Source organism: Salmo trutta, chromosome 30 (assembly GCF_901001165.1).
Source record: "Salmo trutta chromosome 30, fSalTru1.1, whole genome shotgun sequence".
Lineage (NCBI taxonomy): Eukaryota > Metazoa > Chordata > Actinopteri > Salmoniformes > Salmonidae > Salmo > Salmo trutta.
This window is the reverse complement of record NC_042986.1, coordinates 2,340,525-2,358,143: the sequence shown is the minus strand read 5'-3', so window position 1 is coordinate 2,358,143 and position 17,619 is coordinate 2,340,525. Positions and strand designations below refer to the sequence as shown.

At 45.0% G+C, this 17,619-nt stretch overlaps 1 protein-coding gene across 7 annotated transcripts in view; it reads right to left on the bottom strand.

Annotated features, from left to right (window-relative positions):
- Positions 1-3,163: 3,163 nt before the first annotated feature.
- The window catches only part of LOC115168947 (1-phosphatidylinositol 4,5-bisphosphate phosphodiesterase eta-2), a 178,744-nt gene continuing 164,288 nt past the window's right edge, over positions 3,164-17,619 (bottom strand). For 6 of the 7 annotated variants that reach the window (XM_029724498.1, XM_029724497.1, XM_029724496.1 and 3 more), the window contains 2 exons: positions 16,260-16,650; positions 3,164-6,129 (listed from right to left, as the gene is read on the bottom strand). In XM_029724498.1, the coding sequence (XP_029580358.1) occupies positions 4,385-6,129; positions 16,260-16,650 (2,136 nt within the window). In that variant the 3' untranslated portion in view covers positions 3,164-4,384. Of the gene's footprint in view, positions 6,130-10,347; positions 10,377-16,259; positions 16,651-17,619 lie in introns of all 7 variants that reach the window. The other variant, XM_029724502.1, reaches the window with a different exon arrangement.

Genomic DNA, 17,619 nt, shown 5'->3' with positions numbered 1-17,619 from the left:
GAAGCTTGTGTAACCCGTGTGAAATGGCTAGCTAGTTAGCGGGGTGCGCGCTAATAGCGTTTCAATCGGTGACGTCACTGGCTCTGAGACCTTGAAGTAGTTGTTTCCCTTGCTTTGCAAGGGCCTCGACTTTTGTGGAGCGATGTGTAACGATGCTTCGTGGGAGGCGGCATTTGATGTGTGCAGAGCATCCCTGGTTCGAGCCCAGGTAGGGGCGAGGAGAGGGACGGAAGCACTAATGTTACACTGGTCCATGTGTAATGCCCGTCTGGTATCCCACGTTCCATGGTGTTACAAGGCGCTTTGTCGCCAGTACCTACGACTGGTTGGCTTCTGCGATGGAAGTCGTATTGTTGATGCGGCCCTTCTAGAGTTCTAGCCACTCACCTGGACGCATCTCGCAGCCTAAGCCAGTCGCTTCAGATGTCTGTCTAGCCTACCGGCCATGGCCCAGGGATGGGACCCTCTGCTATGGTCAGGGGGCTCCCAGAAGTTGTATCCTGCAAGGTGATCCTCCAGAGGATGGATTGCACTGTACGAAGGCAACTCGATTTGGGGGGTTATGGACACTGGTGCGGAGTGCACTACATATCAATTACCCAGAGCTCCTAACGGTGTATCTGGCGCTCAGGCGCTTCCCCCAGTTTTTGTTGGGCTGGCTTGTGCGGGTCAGAACCGACAATATGTCAGTGGTGGCGTGCATCAAAAGACATTGAGAGGAATTTTGTCAGGGCCTACATAGATCTTTACCCATCGCGAGAAAATGCGTATTGAAAATGAGGCCCCCTTTTGAACCACTGGAGTCTGTGGATCTGAAGATCCTCCGTTATAAAACCTCCTTGCTAGTGGCTTTGGCCTCGACTAAACGTGTTGGGGACATCTATGCGTTATCCGTACACCCTGTTCTCAGTTCGCCCCGTGCGACTCGAAGGTGACGTTGCGTCCAAAAGCGGCCTTTGCCCCGAATGTCATGGCTACGTCCTAGAGGTCCTCAGCGTTTGAGCCATTTCCCTTTTTGCCTCCTCCTTTTGCTTCTGAAGAGCAACAGAGGTTACATGCCCTGTGTCCGTGGCGAGCTTTGCACACGTACATTAAACGGACCTGGGTTAAGCATTTATCTGACCAGCTTTTGTCTGTTTTGCTATTCCAGCTCGCGACAGGGTGCTCTCTAAGCAGCGTAATTTAGTATCCATTGGGGTCAGCTTGGGTTATGATTCTATTTCCCCATAGTATGTTGTACCGAAGTTGACTGACTGAAAGTTAATGTAACGTTATGACTAACACACTAGCAGCTTACAGTGTTGCACATCAAGATGGCAAGGCTTGTTTTGTCAGGTTACATAAGAGAGCCCCCAACTAATTATCCCCCTTCCCTCTCAAAAAAATACAAATAAAATATAAAAAGAAGTTTGTGGCTAACCAACGGAACAGATACAGTTCCTGGGAGCCAGGGGGATGAGTCATGAAATGAGGAGCCGAATTTTGACCCTGACGAATCCTTAGGGAATCATCAGGAGGAGAGTTGGAACCAGAGGGAAAATAATGTGGTCACTGAAAACAAGCGTCCTATTGTTGAAGCTAACTCTAAAGGAGCTTATTGGCAAAAGAACAGTGCTAGAGAGAGAACTGTTTATAGAACAATCCTTTTGAGGAAGTGGCCAGACTTAGTACACGAGGCAGAAAAAAATAATTAAAAACAGGGGACTATGATATTAATAATTAGTTGATTTTGTCCTAGAAGTTCATTGAGCCACATGAAGGTTCAACCTGTTTATTTTTGCATTGGCTGCAGTGTTACTTTAAGTTAATCCCCATGATACCATCGAAGAGGGACTTGACTCCACTATTCAATAATCAGAGAAATACTTATTTGGTTACTCAAGCAAAAGACACCACCCCTGTTTAAATTAACTAAAGAGACTAACACATGGCAATTAACTAATCTTTTCAATGTTGTATACTTTGGAGGAATGCCTAGAACTCTGCAACATAATGTTAATTCATACAGAGTTCAGTCTTAAAAACGTTATTTACTTAATTCCATAAATCTCAATTTCTTCCAGAGAAGTTGTGAGCTTGGAGTCATGTAGGGCTGGAGTTTGATGGGGTAAGAAAGCATTCAAGCTCCTGTGACAACATCATTCCCTCAGTTCAGTAGTGGCTCAATAGAGCTCCAGGTTTTGGTTGGAGGGCTGAGCCATGGCCAATCGACTGGATAAATAGGGTTTGAAGAGGGGAGTGGAAATGCTCTCGGAATCCTAATGAAGCTGTCTTTTGTATGTGTGACAGCAGGGCACAGTCTGTGGCGCTAAAAGGAGCATGTCGCGCTTCAGAACCCTCTCCCAGTACAGAATAAGAGGCCTGGCTATAGCCAACAGCTTCACCAGAGGTGGCCGTCATCTTGGCAACCCCAGACTCAAAAACACTGTTGGCAGACCGTTGTCCATTGATTGATAGGTCAGTACAGTGAAAATGTAAACAAGGCTTTAACGGTCTTACCGGTTTTAATCATCATTACCCATTTTTGTCACATGAACCAAAATGATGCAGGCTTTATAGAGCAGTCATAAAGCGTTCATAAGCGCTACACAAATGCTTGCCAAAATTAGTTATTAGCGATGTCATACATAAAGGGTTATATAAAATACCCTTACATCTGGTGCTTTGCCAAGTATGGCAAGTTCCTGGAAGACTTTTGAAGCCACTATATCTAGGCCTTATGAGGGCTTTATGAGGGCTTTAAGCCTTAAAATATGTAGTTCACTAAAAGTGTGACCACAACATTTTATCTTCCAAAATCTTGGGTGGCAAATGTAATGGAAAGGATGTTCTTCTGTTTTCTTTTCTTGGCTGGGCATGTATTGTGGCCAGAGACATTGTTCTGCAACATTTCTCCCCATCAGGGAGTCTTGTGAACTACGCCAATGAGGTTGGGAGAGGTGATGGTTGGTCAATACAGCCCAGCCAGGCAGTCCATAATTAGGGCAGCTAGGGGAGCTGCCGTGCCAAGACCGAGTGCTTTTACATGTCAACTTCTGTAAAGATCATTTCATCTGGCTGCCCATTTTGTTCCAAGATAAATCTTTGGTCCGAACATTGAGACAAGAGTCCAATGTCTGAACAAGAGTCCAATGTGACTGAAAAAAGAAAAAAAGAAATATGCTTGTGTAATATACAGTAGATATATTTATTCAGTTCATAATGACATCTGGTTTTTACTTCAAAAATGATGGTTCCTAAAAGGTTGCAGGGAACTGGCATGGCAGTACAAACGGTACAGTACAAACGTGCGTGGAAACAGGGTCACTCCTATCAGGTCCCATTTAATGTTTTTTTTTTTTGTATAATAAAATAAGAGACATATGATACTGTGCTTAAAAGACATGCAGTCAAATAAAAAATGGGTAACATGGTAAAAAACTTGCCAAATCATGGGCAGCTCACTCAAATCACACTTCACTGTACGCACAGAATAAAAAAAAGTTGGGTTAAAAAGACATGTTTTGGATATTGTTGTTATTGTCATTTTACTTATTTTGCTGTTTTTTAGTAAAGATTCTGCATGGGCCTTTGGCTAAACAACAACCTTTAAGAAAATCCTTACATTATCTGCAATATAATACACTAATAGCTGTTTTTAAAATATTGCTTGCACATGGCTGGGCTACTGGTGATATATAATGAGTTAACAGTTTATTATTCAATCTTAAGGTTTAAAAGTACAGTATATATCATTCAATTTCAAGTTTAAAAAAGGTTTTCTAATCAGACTCTTGTAGGCCGTCATTGTAAATAAGAATTTGTTCTTAACTGACATGCCTAGTTAAATAAAGTTTAAATAAAAAAAAAAAAAAGAATAAAAAAAAAAACTCCACTAATGGTTGTCTATTGCTACTTTGGGATCAGCTCAACTCACAATGAATACTCAAAACGTGGAGGTCACTGAACAGTCAAGCATATAAAAACTATTCCTAATTTGGTGCAAACAAATGACTGTATTGGTAAAGGATGCTTTCAAAAGACAGCTCACCGCTGTTTCTATTATTTGTGTGTATGTGTGGTCACTTTGTTGGAAAAATTACTTGCACATCCTTTGTGACCAGCTTGGCGTATAGTTGTTCAAAGTTTGTAGGTGAGTTACTGAGCAGTGAAAATAAAACATTGACCAGAGTAAAACTGTGCTTGTGACTGTATCTGTAAGTTTCTGGAAGAAGTAGCATTATTCAGTGCTTGATTAAACACATTTAAAAATGCATCCTGTCAAGATATACAGAATTCCCTTTCTTTATAAATGACAATTTCCCCTTCCTAGAAAGCTGGATGGAATTCTAAATTAGTTTTGCTTCAGTGTCTCTCACGGTCCGGTCCAAAACAAATCTGATTCTCAAAGCTTGAGCATGAAAAAGACCTCATTGTTGTCAGAGTTCGGGGAGGTCTGGGACTGTGTCTGGGACTGTCTGTTGGGGGGCGGCCCCGGGGGGCTGAGCTGGCTTAACAGGTCCAAGCTAGTGCAAGGGCTCTGGGCTACGCAGCACGCCCCTTCCGGGTTACCCCGCTCTTCAATAGGGCTACCGCCTCCGAAAATGCTAATGCTAGCGGCGCCGGCAGCTAGGTGGGGCTGGTTGAGACCTTGCAGCCTCTTCCTTTCCTGGGCCTCCTTGGCCCTGTTGGCGATGTAGCGCACCCTGCTCTGACTCCGAGAGGACATTCTCCGTAGTGGTGGTTCCTCCAGAGCATCCTCCGGGGACTCCTGCTGTGCCTGGGTGGTGAAGTCACGTGCCGTCAGGGGCTCAACATCCGTCAGCCTCCTCAGCTGCTCTGTAAGGTCGCTTGGCGGCCGGGGCCTCTGGAGACCTCGTCGAGGATCGTTCCTGGAGGGCCTGACGATGAAGCTGCGGCTGATGCTGCGGTACTTGCTGTCAAAGTTGCAAGCGATGTCGTCCGAAGTCAAGTCCCCCAGGCTCTTGGACATAGAGGCTCCGGTATCCAGGGGGCTGGCGGCTGCAGCAGCAAGGACTGCTGCTGCAGAGGGCTTCTTGGCTGGGGAGGAGGACTGCTTCAGCCCTTCCATATAGAGGCGGCTCCAGGTGTGCCTCCTCTGGGTAATTCTGCTGGATGAGTCCACTGGAGGCTCCCTGGGGGCTCCGAGGGGTCTGGGCTGCAGCTCGTCCTCTGGCTCCCCCGGGTGGCCCTGCCGGAGGTTGGGGTTGGACTTGCTCTTGCTGACCCGCAGCGTGTCAAAAGAGGTGATGGCTGAGCGTGGCCTGGTGACCCAGGAGGGTGGGTCCTGGAAGGTGTTGTCAGATGGGGAGGGCCCGCTGTTCAGGCAGGTGAGGCTCTTCCTGGCCAGGTTGGGCAGGGACAGATCAATGACGGTGTCGTTGGACGAGATACTGGAGGACGAGGACACGCTGTCTCGGTGGTTGCCCGGCTCGGGCTCCAGCTTGCTCCACAGCCGGTCATTCAGGGTGGCGTCTGTGCACACCTCTGGCACGGCAGACGCCTGCTGCTGCCCCCCAGCCGCTGACCGCACGTAGCCCTCGCTTTTGGTCCTTCTGACGGGCGTGCGTGACGGGTTGCCGCCGAACATCGTTCTCAGGACCTGGACTTTCTGAGGGCTGGAGACAGAGTGGTCGGCGAGAAGAGCAGGAGACTCTGCCCTTGTCTCAGTCTTGTGCTCGGCATCGTCCTTTGTGTGGTCTGTCGGAGTATGCAGTGTTTCCATTCGGCTTGGAGCATGCGCCATGGGTGACGAGGTGTCGTTGTCGACCCGGGGGTCTCTGGTCAGGTTTTTGGGGTCCGGTCTCTCCCCCGGGACGGGTACGACAGGTGCTGAGGTGGTCCTGTGAAGGACAGGGGGTATTTTGCTGACCCCCCTTCCCTTGACGGGACCCTCCTCCCTCCAACCGTTGACGGGACTGTCCGACTCACTATTAGAAGCAGGGGATGGAGTGGTGGTGGTTATTGCTGTGGCTGGAGGGAGGGGCGGAAGTGGGGAGTGACGTGTTGATGAGTGGTCTGCTGTAGAAGTAGTAGAAGCAGAGCGAGTGAGATGTCTGTCACCCAGTTCTTCAGCGATTGGCCTGAACAGTGAAAGAGGGGGAACTGGTCTCTGCCCTGTGGAATGGTCTGGAGAGAGAGAGGAGAAGAATCAGATCAGTAACTACAGGACGACATTTGTCAAAATGGTTACTACCAGTAGCATGCTTATAGTATCGTTATGTGAGCCATATGATGCATACAGTATATGGGTGATTCTGCAGAAGTGGTGTAAATTGCAGTCCCACCCCAAAAAACTATTAGGTCTCCAAACTTAGGACAGTTACAGTATCGGTCAAAAGTTTAGACACACCTACTCATTCCAGGGTTTTTCTTTATTTTCTACATTGTAGAATAATAGTTAAGACATCAACACTATCAAATAACACATATGGAATAATTTGGTAACCAAACAAGTGTTAAACAAATTAAAATATATTTTATATTTGAGATTCTTCAAAGTAGCCACTCTTTGCCTTGATGACAGCTTTGCACACTCTTGGCATTCTCTCAACCAGCTTCATGAGGTAGTCACCTGGAATGCATTTCAATTAAGGTGTGCCAATTAACAGGTGTGAATTTCTTTCCTTCTTAATGCATTTGAGCCAATCAGTTGTGTTGTGACAAGGTAGGGGTGGAATTCAGAAGATAGCCCTATTTGGTAAAAGACCAAGTCCATATTATGGCAAGAACAGCTTAAATTAGCAAAGAGAAATGACAGTTCATCATTACTTTAAGAATTGAAGATCAGTCAATCTGGAAAATGTCAAGAACTTTGAAAGTTTCTTCAAGTGCAGTTGCAAAAACCATCAAGCGCTATGATGAAACTGGCTCTCATGAGGACCGCCACAGGAAAGGAAGACCCAGAGGATAAGTTCATTAGAGTTACCAGACTCAGATTGCAGCCCAGATAAATGCTTCACAGAGATCAAGTAACAGACACATCTCAACATCAACTGTTCAGAGGAGACTGCGTGAATCAGGCCATGGTCGAATTCCTGCAAAGAAAACCACTACTAATGGACACCAATAAGAAGAAGAGGCTTGCTTGGGCCAAGAAACACGAGCAATGGACATTAGACCGGTGGAAATCTGTCCTTTGGTCTGATGAGTCCAAATTTGAGATTTTTGGTTCCAACCGCCGTGTCTTTGTGAGACGCAGAGTAGGTGAACGGATGCTCTCTGCATGTGTGGTTCCCACCATGAAGGAGGTGGTGTGATGGTGCTTTGCTGGTGACACTGTCAGTGATTTATTTCAAGGCATACTTAACCAGCATGGCTACCACAGCATTCTGCAGCGATGCGCCATCTCATCTGGTTTGCGCTTAGTGGGACTATCATTTGTTTTTCAACAGGACAATGACCCAACACACCTCCAGGCTGTGTAAAGGTTATTTGACCAAGAAGGAGAGTGATGGAGTGCTGCATCAGATGACCTGGCCTCCACAATCACCCAACCTCAACCCAATTGAGATGGTTTGGGATGAGTTGGACTGCAGAGTGAAGGAAAAGCAGCAAACAAGTGCTCCGCATATGTGGGAACTCCTTCAAGACTGTTGAAAAAGCATTCCTCATGAAGCTGGTTGAGAGAATGCCAAGAGTGTGCAAAGCTGTCATCAAGGCAAAGGGTGGCTACTTTGAAGAATCTAAAGTACATTTTGATTTTTTTGGTTACTACATGATTCCATATGTGTTATTTCATAATTTTGATGTCTTCACTATTATTCTACAATGTCAAAATTAGTAAAAATTAAGAAAACACTATTATTTTAATATAACATCTTGAGTTATATTATTACATTGAAAGATATTGATCTAATTAGCAGTTTATGTTTAAACACCCTAAACATTTTTTTTTACTATCCCACCTTTTGGTGTCACTACCAAAACACACACATTAGAAGACTGTAGAATGAATGTGCCTAAAGCCACACCCCTACAAATATCACCAAGTGATGGGATTGCACCCCTCACCAGCATGGCCCCATTGTGAGAAAATGAGTGAGAAAAGTTGGTAAATCTAAACATCTTAATATTTCACGAAATATGTAAATTACAGATTTATGACTGACATATATGTTTGCTGGGATGTACATCTGTCAAAATGAAAGCTATCCAGCCATATGTTAGCTATGGTGATTCTTTAAAGTCACGAATAAGTTAAAATCGCCAAACCGAAACGTTCACAACCGAAACAATTGACACTATAGAGATATATAGAGGTCTCATCGTTGTATCTGTGCCATTATGGCATCTGTGAAAGCACATGCAGTGCCATTGAGGCTATCTCCATTTTAACGTTGCATGCGCCATGCTCTATCAACTGAGTTACAGCCGACCACCATGTGAGTAGTAGATAAGTGCACACTTCAGGAAAAGGTGTAGAGTATTGAGATGCATCGCCAGCAGGGGGGCTCCCACCCTCCAAGAGCACAAACATTGAAATCTATTTGGCCAAAACATAGACGTCTACAATGTGCTATACTGTACTGTAATGTGCTCTACTGTACTGTACTCTACTGTACTGTACCCTACTGTACTCAAGCTTACTCTACTTGAGTTCCTTACAATTGAAGGGGCCCATGGACTCTTGATTTAGTGGTATTGGTCTACTGTACTGTACTCTACTCTGCTCTACTGTACTGGTAAAAAATAAAAATCTATCTGTAATAGAAGGTTAATCAAAATGATCACTACTATGTTTTGGTAGTAACAAATTTAGTGGGGTGGTAAGGAATTCAGGTAAATATTTAAAATATGCAATACAAATATGCAAGTGTGTGAGTAGTATATATGTCTACCTGGCATATGCTGGAAGATAAGTGTGCTGAAAGTTTGGGAAAAATAGGATACAAGTGTATTTTTTTCTTACCCATACACAAGATTATAAACTGGGAGGTTTGGCATCTGGATGCTGATTGGCTGAAAGCCATGGTATATTAGACAATGTACCACGGGTATGACACAATCTACCGGTTTACCTTTATATTGATAACCGGTTTCTAAAAGCAGTAAGGCACCTTGGACGTTTGTGGTATATTGCCAATATACCACTGCTAAGGGTAAGAACAGCTGTTAGACGTGTTATATTGGCCATATACCACAAACCCCTAGGTACCTTATTGCTATTAGAAACTGGTTACCAAATTAATTACAACAGTAAAAAAAATTGTAGTCATACACCCAAATCAGCAGTCAGGGCTCAAACCACCCAGTTAATCATTGGCCAATATACCACACCTCCTCAAGCCTTATTGCTTAAATATAATGCTTCACACTAAACATAACTGCCATTCAACATATGCATAAGATTGATAGATAGATGGCTAAATGATCAATATCCAACATGATGAATTGCGTGCATACACTGATGACCAGGATGGTTTTGACCTGAAAAAAGAACAATATGGCAACGATGGAATGGGAATCGCCAGCAGGGTAGTGGTGATTAGGATGATCATTCATACAGTGAGACTCCATGTGTCCACATCCATATGCACCAAACACAGTTAAATGCTCCCAAGTCGTTCTCCTGAAATCTATGTACATATCTCAACCTGTTGATGAAATGTAATTGCATTAAAGGAGTAGTTTACTATTTTACAGCTTGATGTTAGATGGTTCCTCGCCCTGAAAGTAGTCTATGGGCCAGGAAAAACTGTAATCCATGGTACAGCCATTACAAACTTCAGCTAACTTTAGCCACCGCTAGCTACAGATCAATGGAAATGAAAGGGCATGTGAGCATATAAAAAACGTAAAAATAAACTCCATATTTGGTGTAATGTTACTTAAAGGTGATTTGGCCAATAACGAACACAACATGCTCACATGCCCCCATCACTTCCATAGATTTTTAGCTAGCGGTGGCTAAAGTTAGCTGAACTTTAATGGCTGTTCAAAGAAAACTCAACCATGGATTACAGTTTCTCCTAGCCCTTAGACTACTTTCACAGTATGTAACCATCTAAAATCAAATTGTAAAATAGCGAACTAGTCCTTTAAAGCTATCTGGGACTGACTACCCTGCCCTGAGTCATATTCATTAGTGCATAACCCCCCCACCCAGCAGTCTGTTTGGTGCTTAGTGAATACGACCCTGACCTTAAACACGTCACAGTGCTAACGGGGCAGTGTGAGTGAGTGAGTGAGTGAGTGAGTGAAGGGAGTGAAGGGAGGGAGTGAAGGGAGGGAGTGAGTGAAGGGAGTGAGTGAAGGGAGTGAAGGAGGATTATGAAGACAGGCAAGGCACAGTGAGTGAGTAGAAAATAGTGGGTGAGCGTACAGACATTCAAGGGTTGTCTTTACCTGGCTTTGGTCATCCCCTCAATTCTGCACTAGGAACAGAGAGAGCGTGCAAGAAGGAAAAAAATAGGTTTAGCACAACTGGAGGAAAAGAGGAAATAAGAGGGAGGATAGTACAGAGGAGAGTGCTTAAGCAAGACAACATACAGTGCATTCGGAAAGTATTCACACCCCTTGACTTTTTCCACATTTTGTGGACAGCCTTAGTCTAAAATTAATTAAATCGTTTTTTTCCCCCTCATCAATCTACACACAATATCCCATAATGACCAAGCAAAAACAGGTTTTTATATTGTTTTGCAAAATAAATGAATAACTGAAATATTGCATTTACATAGGTATTCAGACCCTTTACTCAGTACTTTGTTGAAGCACCTTTGGCAGTGATTACAGCCTCGAGTCTTCTTGGGTATGACGCTACAAGCTACAAGAGTTTCTCCGATTCTTCTTTGCAGATCTTCTCAAGCTCTGTCAAGTTGGATGGGGAGTGTCGCTGCACAGCTATTTTCAGGTCTCTCCATAAATGTCAGATCGGGTTCATGTCCGGGCTCTAGCTGGGCCACTCAGGGATCTTAAGAGACGTGTCCCGAAGCCACTCCTGCGTTGTCTTAGCTGTGTGCTTAGGATCGTTGTCCTGTTGGAAGGTGAACCTTAGCCCCATTCTGAGGTCCTGAGCGCTCTGGAGCAGGTTTTCATCAAGGATCTCTCTGTACTTTGCTCCTTTCATCTTTCCCTCGATCCTGCCTAGTCTCCCAGTCCCTGCCGCTGAAAATCATCCCCACAGCATGATGCTGCCACCACCATGCTTCACCGTAGGGATGGTGCCAGGTTTAGTGCTGCAGAGATGGTTGTCCTTCTGGAAGGTTCTCCCATTTCCACAGAGGAACTCTGGGGCTATGTCAGAGTGACCATCGGGTTCTTGGTCACCTCTCTGACCAAGGCCCTTCTCCCCCGATTACTCAGTTTGGCCGGGCGGCCAGCTCTAGAAAGAGTCTTTGTTTGTTTCAAACTTCTTCCATTTAGAATGATGGAGGCCACTGTGTTGTTGGGGACCTTCAATAATGCAGAGATTTTTTGGTGCCCTTCCCCAGATCTGTGCATCGACACAATCCTGTCTCATAGCTCTACATACAATGCCTTAGACCTCAAGGCTTGGTTTTTGCTCTGACATGCACTGTCAACTGTGGGACCTTATATAGACAGGTGTGTGCCTTTCCAAATCATGTCCAATCAATAGAATTTACCACAGGTAGACTCCAATCAAGTTGTAGAAACATCTCAAGGATGATCAATGGAAACAGGATGCACCTGAGCTCAATTTCAAATCTCATAGCAAAGGGTTTGAATACTTATGTAAATAAGGTATCTGTTTTTTATTCATATAAAATTTGCAAAAACCAGTTTTTGCTTTGTCATTATATGGTATAGTGTGTAGATTGATGAGGAAACACTTATTTAATACATTTTAGAATAAGGCTGTAACGTAACAAAATGTGGAAAAAGTCAAGGGGTCTAAATACTTTCCGAATGCACAGTACATTTGTACCAAATGCACAGTTGAATACTACTCATTTCTAAGGACAAACTATCAACTTCACAATATCACATTTCTTAACTATTTAAAACCATGTCTACACTAGATAGTCCACTGATATATTATACTGTGTTGTGAACATAGAGCACACCATAACACAACAGAGCCATTGGTAAGTGTGGACCCCAGGAAGAGTAGCTGCTGATTTCACAATATATAAAACCCTGCTCAAGCAGGGTCTAACGGTCGAAGAGAAAAACATAATCTATTCTCTGAGGAGTAATAGAATGTTGTGTTAAATGTATGGCAAACATCCTTCATTGCAACATAAATCTGAGACCCAAAGGGATAAACATAAACCCTACCCCACCTCTCTTTTCCCCAAAAGGAACAACTCGTGATTTCCTCTGATGTAATGCAGTGAGTGGGAGATGCTAAGCAGGGGAGAGAGGACAGCTGGTGTTTATCATGTTGTGAACCGGGGGTCAAGGGGTGAAGGGCTCCTCAAGGTCAAATCATATAATGGTTTGGCTCTTTCATTGCTGGGGGAAGTTTTCTGTTCAGTGTTACCAAGGAGGTTTGAGTTCAAGAGTGATATGGGGCCTTTCTGCAGTCCAACAAGGTGGTCTACATCCCATAGAATGATGGTGAATTGAGCTCTGTTTTAATTTACTAAAGTTGATCGTTGATAATTTGCCATATATTTTTTGTTAATTATTCGGAACTTTGGTTATTTATACTTAAATATCAAACAACAAAAAATATTCAGATATAGTATTCATTTTTTATATATTATATATTTTTATACATATTGTCCATGAGTTTCTAGTAGATAGACCATAGTTCAAGAGAAAATAGCCTAATTAATGAAAAGCCATCCAATCAACAACGGCATTATTTTCAATTAATTCTTCCAACTATTGACTTTTTTCACAACTGCCACCAGTTTGACGCCAAAACATTGACAACAAATACATATTTACATAGTAAAATAAATAAAAGTGTGTTGATGGTGTATATTTAGGACAATGTTTTACAGCTTTGTCATTATATTTTTTATTTTAAAATAACTAACAACTTCACCGCATCAAAGGGACGATGGACGGGGCCATGTACCGTCAAATCTTGGGTGAGAACCTCCTTCCCTCAGCCAGGGCATTGAAAATGGGTCATGGATGGGTATTACAGCATGACAATGACCCAAAACACACGGCCAAGGCAACAAAGGAGTGGCTCAACAAGAAGCACATTAAGGTCCTGGAGTGGCCTAGCCAGTCTCCAGACCTTAATCCCATAGAAAATCTGTGGAGGGAGCTGAAGGTTCGAGTTGCCAAACATCAGCCTCGAAACCTTAATGACTTGGAGAAGATCTGCAAAGAGGAGTGGGACAAAATCCTTCCTGAGATGTGTGCAAACCTGGTGGCCAACTACAAGAAACGTCTGACCTCTGTGATTGCCAACAAGGGTTTTGCCACCAAGTACTAAGTCATGTTTTGCAGAGGGGTCAAATACTTATTTCCCTCATTAAAATGCAAATCAATTTATAACATTTTTGACATGTGTTTTTCTGGATTTTTTTGTTGTTATTCTGTCTCTCACTGTTCAAATAAACCTACCATTAAAATGATAGACTGATCATTTCTTTGTCAGTGGGCAAACGTACAAAATCAGCAGGGGATCAAATACTTTTTTCCCTCACTGTAAGGAAATCAGTCAAATGAAATAAATTCATTAGGACCTAATTTATGGTCTTCACATGACTGAGAATACAGATATGCATTTGTTGGTCACAGTTACCTTAAAGAAAAGATAGGGCGTGGATCAGAAAACTGGTCAGTAACCATTTGTCTCATGCAACGCAACATATATCCTTTGCATACAGTTGATCAGGCTGTTGATTGTGGTCTGTGAAATGTTGTCCCAGTCTTCTTCAATGGCTGTGCGAAGTTGCTGGATATTGGCGGGAACACACTGTTATACAGGTTGAACCAGAGCATCCCAAACATGCTCAATTGGTGACATGTCTGGTGAGTATGCAGGCCATGGAAGAACTTGGACATTTTCAGCTTCCAGGAATTGTGTACAGATCCTTGCGACATGGGGCCGTGCATTATCATGCTGAAACATGAGGTGATGGTGGCGGATGAATGGCACAACAATGGGCATCAGGATATCTCTGTGGATATCTCTCAGGATATCTCTGTTCGTTGTCCGTAGCTTATGCTTGTCCATACAATAACCCCCACCACCACCATAGGGCACCCTGTTCGCAATGTCGACATCAGCAAACCAATCACCCACACGACGCCATCTGCCCGGTACAGTCAGGTCAAGACGACGAGCACGCAGATGAGCATCCCTGAGACGGTTTCTGACAGTTTGTGCAGAAATTCTTCAGTTGTGCAAACCCACAGTTTCATCAGCTGTCCGGGTGGCTGGTGTCAGATGGTCCCGCAGGTGAAGAAGCCGGATGTGGAGGTCCTGGGCTGGCAGGGTTACACGTGGTCTGGTGGACATTCCTGCAGTCAGCATGCTAATTGCACACTCCCTCAAAACTTGAGACAGCTGTGCCATTGTGTTGTGTGACAAAACTACACATTTTACAGCCTTTTAATGTCTCCAGCACAAGATGCACCTGTGTAATGATCATGCTGTTTAATCTGCTTCTTGATATGCCACATCTGTCAGGTGGATGGATTATCTTGGCAAAGGAGAAATGCTCACTAACAGGGATGTAAACCCATTTTTGCACACAATTTGAGAGAAATAAGCTTGTTGTGCGTATAGAACATTTCTGGGATCTTTTATTTCAGCTCATGAAACATGGGACCAACACTTTACATGTTCTATTTATATATTTTTTCAGTATATATTTTACATGGGATAAGGCCAGAGGGTCTGAGATAATTACAGACACCTGTGAAGTACCTTAAAAGGGCCACTATATTACATCAAATCCTTCAAAGTGACCAGAATTCTGGTAGTTTACTCTTAAACTTCGAAAGTCTCCTGCAATATACCCTCCCTTTACAACCCTAGTTACATGTCCTTCACTTACCAGTTGTTCTTTCATCTGTTGGACACACAGCATGTTTTTGTCAGACAAAGAAATAATTAAAATAACACATTACTAGTTTGCTACACATTAGTACAATTATGCACTGCCTTCGACTATCAATTTAGTCACAATGGATATTTAGTGGGGATTTTGGTGCTAATGAACTAAAGGAGATTTTGATTGGTCAGGGGACCGGAGGTCTAGACTTAAGGGAGATTTTGATTGGCGAGGGGACCTGGGTTCTAGACTATAGAACACCCAGGGAACTACAAGCCCAATGATATTGGCTCTCTAAAGGGTGGGTCCTCTGGGGGGACTGCTCACAGCACAGGGCTTACAGCTAGGCGATCAGCACTACACAATGGGCTCACTATGGCCACTATGGCAGCTGTAAGGGACTGCTATAGGTGCCTCTATGGGACCTCTATGGGTACTACAGTGGGCACTGCAATGGCTGCTCCACCTTACCGGCGAAGAACATGGGCGATTTACTGCGCAGCTCTTCCATCTTCTGAGCGAAGAGGAGGTTCATCTCACGCTGCAAGGTGCCCACGGCGCGCCTGCGGCTGTCAAGGACCTCTCTTGGGGGCAGCATAGGGGCCAGCTCAAGGCTGCACAGGCTGTCGCAGCTGCTGCAACGGTCGCTGAGCGACAAGCTGTCGCAGTCGGCGCTGGTGATGGTAGCGCGAGGGGCCTTAGTCGGGCCACAAGCGATGCCGTAGTTGGGTGGCGGGATGCACTGCCAGCGCAGGCTGTTCTGGCAGTCAGGGGTGAGCATGGGCACCGGGGTGGGGGCAGGGGTGAGGAAGCGCCTGCGGGGCACGCTGCAGGAGCGGGCGTTCCTCTCAGAGGGGTCAGGACGAGGCTCAGTGTGTTGGGTGCCCAGAGTTTGTCTGGCTTTGGCCCGGGACCTGGGGAAGGGGATAGGCCGGAAGAAAGCCTGGGGCTGAAGTAGGGGCAGTGCCTCAACTTTGGGCTTGGTCTGGGCTTGGGGCTCATCAGGGTGAGCTGTGGCCAGGGTCTGTGGTTTGGGCATTGGCTCGGGTTGAACTTGTCTGGAGAGAGTGGGGCAATAGGCGGCTTTCTCAGGCCTCTCTCCCCATTTCTCCTCATCCTTGAACTTCCTCTCCATCTCGGGGCTTTCTTTGGAGCTAATTACACAGTTGATGCAGTTGGAGGACACCCCCATCCTGCCACTGCTGTTGAGGGCCATGCGGGCAAACACTCCCGGTTTCTCATTCAGGGGGTCGTGACAGCGCAGCCGATTGACCCGCTTGAGGGGCTCACTCATGGGGTATCGGAGAAAGTGAGGCGAGCCCTTACCTTTGCCCTCATCAGGGTTGAAAGCCCCGTTGGTGCTGTGGTGCCCGTTGGTGCCTTGGCGTGGCGTGGCAGGAGCAGGAGCAGCTGTGTCCTTGGCGTCTCCGTTGCGCTGGTGGAGCTGCGGGGGCTGGGATGAGGCGCTGAGATCCCTGTCCTCTGACTCTCGGTCCTCGCTGGCCCCTTCCGAGCTGTAGTCTTTGGTGTCAATGGCGATCTCTGGGAAACCCTTCTTGACCTTGGGCTCGCCCTTAGTGGGCTCGCTGGCCGTGCGGCGCAGCAGGTGGGCTCCGAATGGGTGCTTACGGCTGAGCTGTGCAGCAACATGGCTGTCGAGAGAAGCCTGCTTTGGGTTTCTGTGAAACAGCCCTTTTATGCCGCTGGCCACCTTGCCCTGAGAACAAGAGACGAGACAAAAGAAAACAACCATCATGAACAGGTTCACAGTTCAGATTCACCAGAACATACAGTACTGAAGTTCTGTATCTTTATATCTAGTCTAATGCAAGTGATTACTTTGGTGTCATTGCATTTGTGTTACTAGATGTTGAATGAGGGTAGATTAATAGTTAGACATGCTCCAACATACAATATTGACACTAACACTGGCTATGTCCGAAATGGCATCCTATTCCCTATATAGTGCACAATCTTGTTGGAGCCTCATGGGCTCTGGCCAAAACTAATGCAAATTATAGGAAACAGGAAGCCATTTCGGATGCAGCCACTGGATTCCTGACCACGCGACAATTAGTTCCCGTCTGTAGAACAAGTTCCACTATGGTAACCATATACACTGCTCAAAAAAATAAAGGGAATACTAAAATAACACATCCTAGATCTGAATGAATTAAATCATCTTATTAAATACTTTTTTCTTTACATAGTTGAATGTGCTGACAACAAAATCACACAAAAATAATACATGGAAATCCAATTTATCAACCCATGGAGGTCTGGATTTGGAGTCACACTCAAAATTAAAGTGGAAAACCACACAACAGGCTGATCCAACTTTGATGTAATGTCCTTAAAACAAGTCAAAATGAGACTCAGTAGTGTGTGTGGCCTCCACGTGCCTGTATGACCTCCCTACAATGCCTGGACATGCTCCTGATGAGGTGGCGGATGGTCTCCTGAGGGATCTCCTCCCAGACCTGGACTAAAGCATCCGCCAACTCCTGGACAGTCTGTGGTGCAACGTGGCGTTGGTGGATGGAGCGAGACATGATGTCCCAGATGTGCTCAATTGGATTCAGGTCTGGGGAACGGGCGGGCCAGTCCATAGCATCAATGCCTTCCTCTTGCAGGAACTGCTGACACACTCCAGCCACATGAGGTCTAGCATTGTCTTGCATTAGGA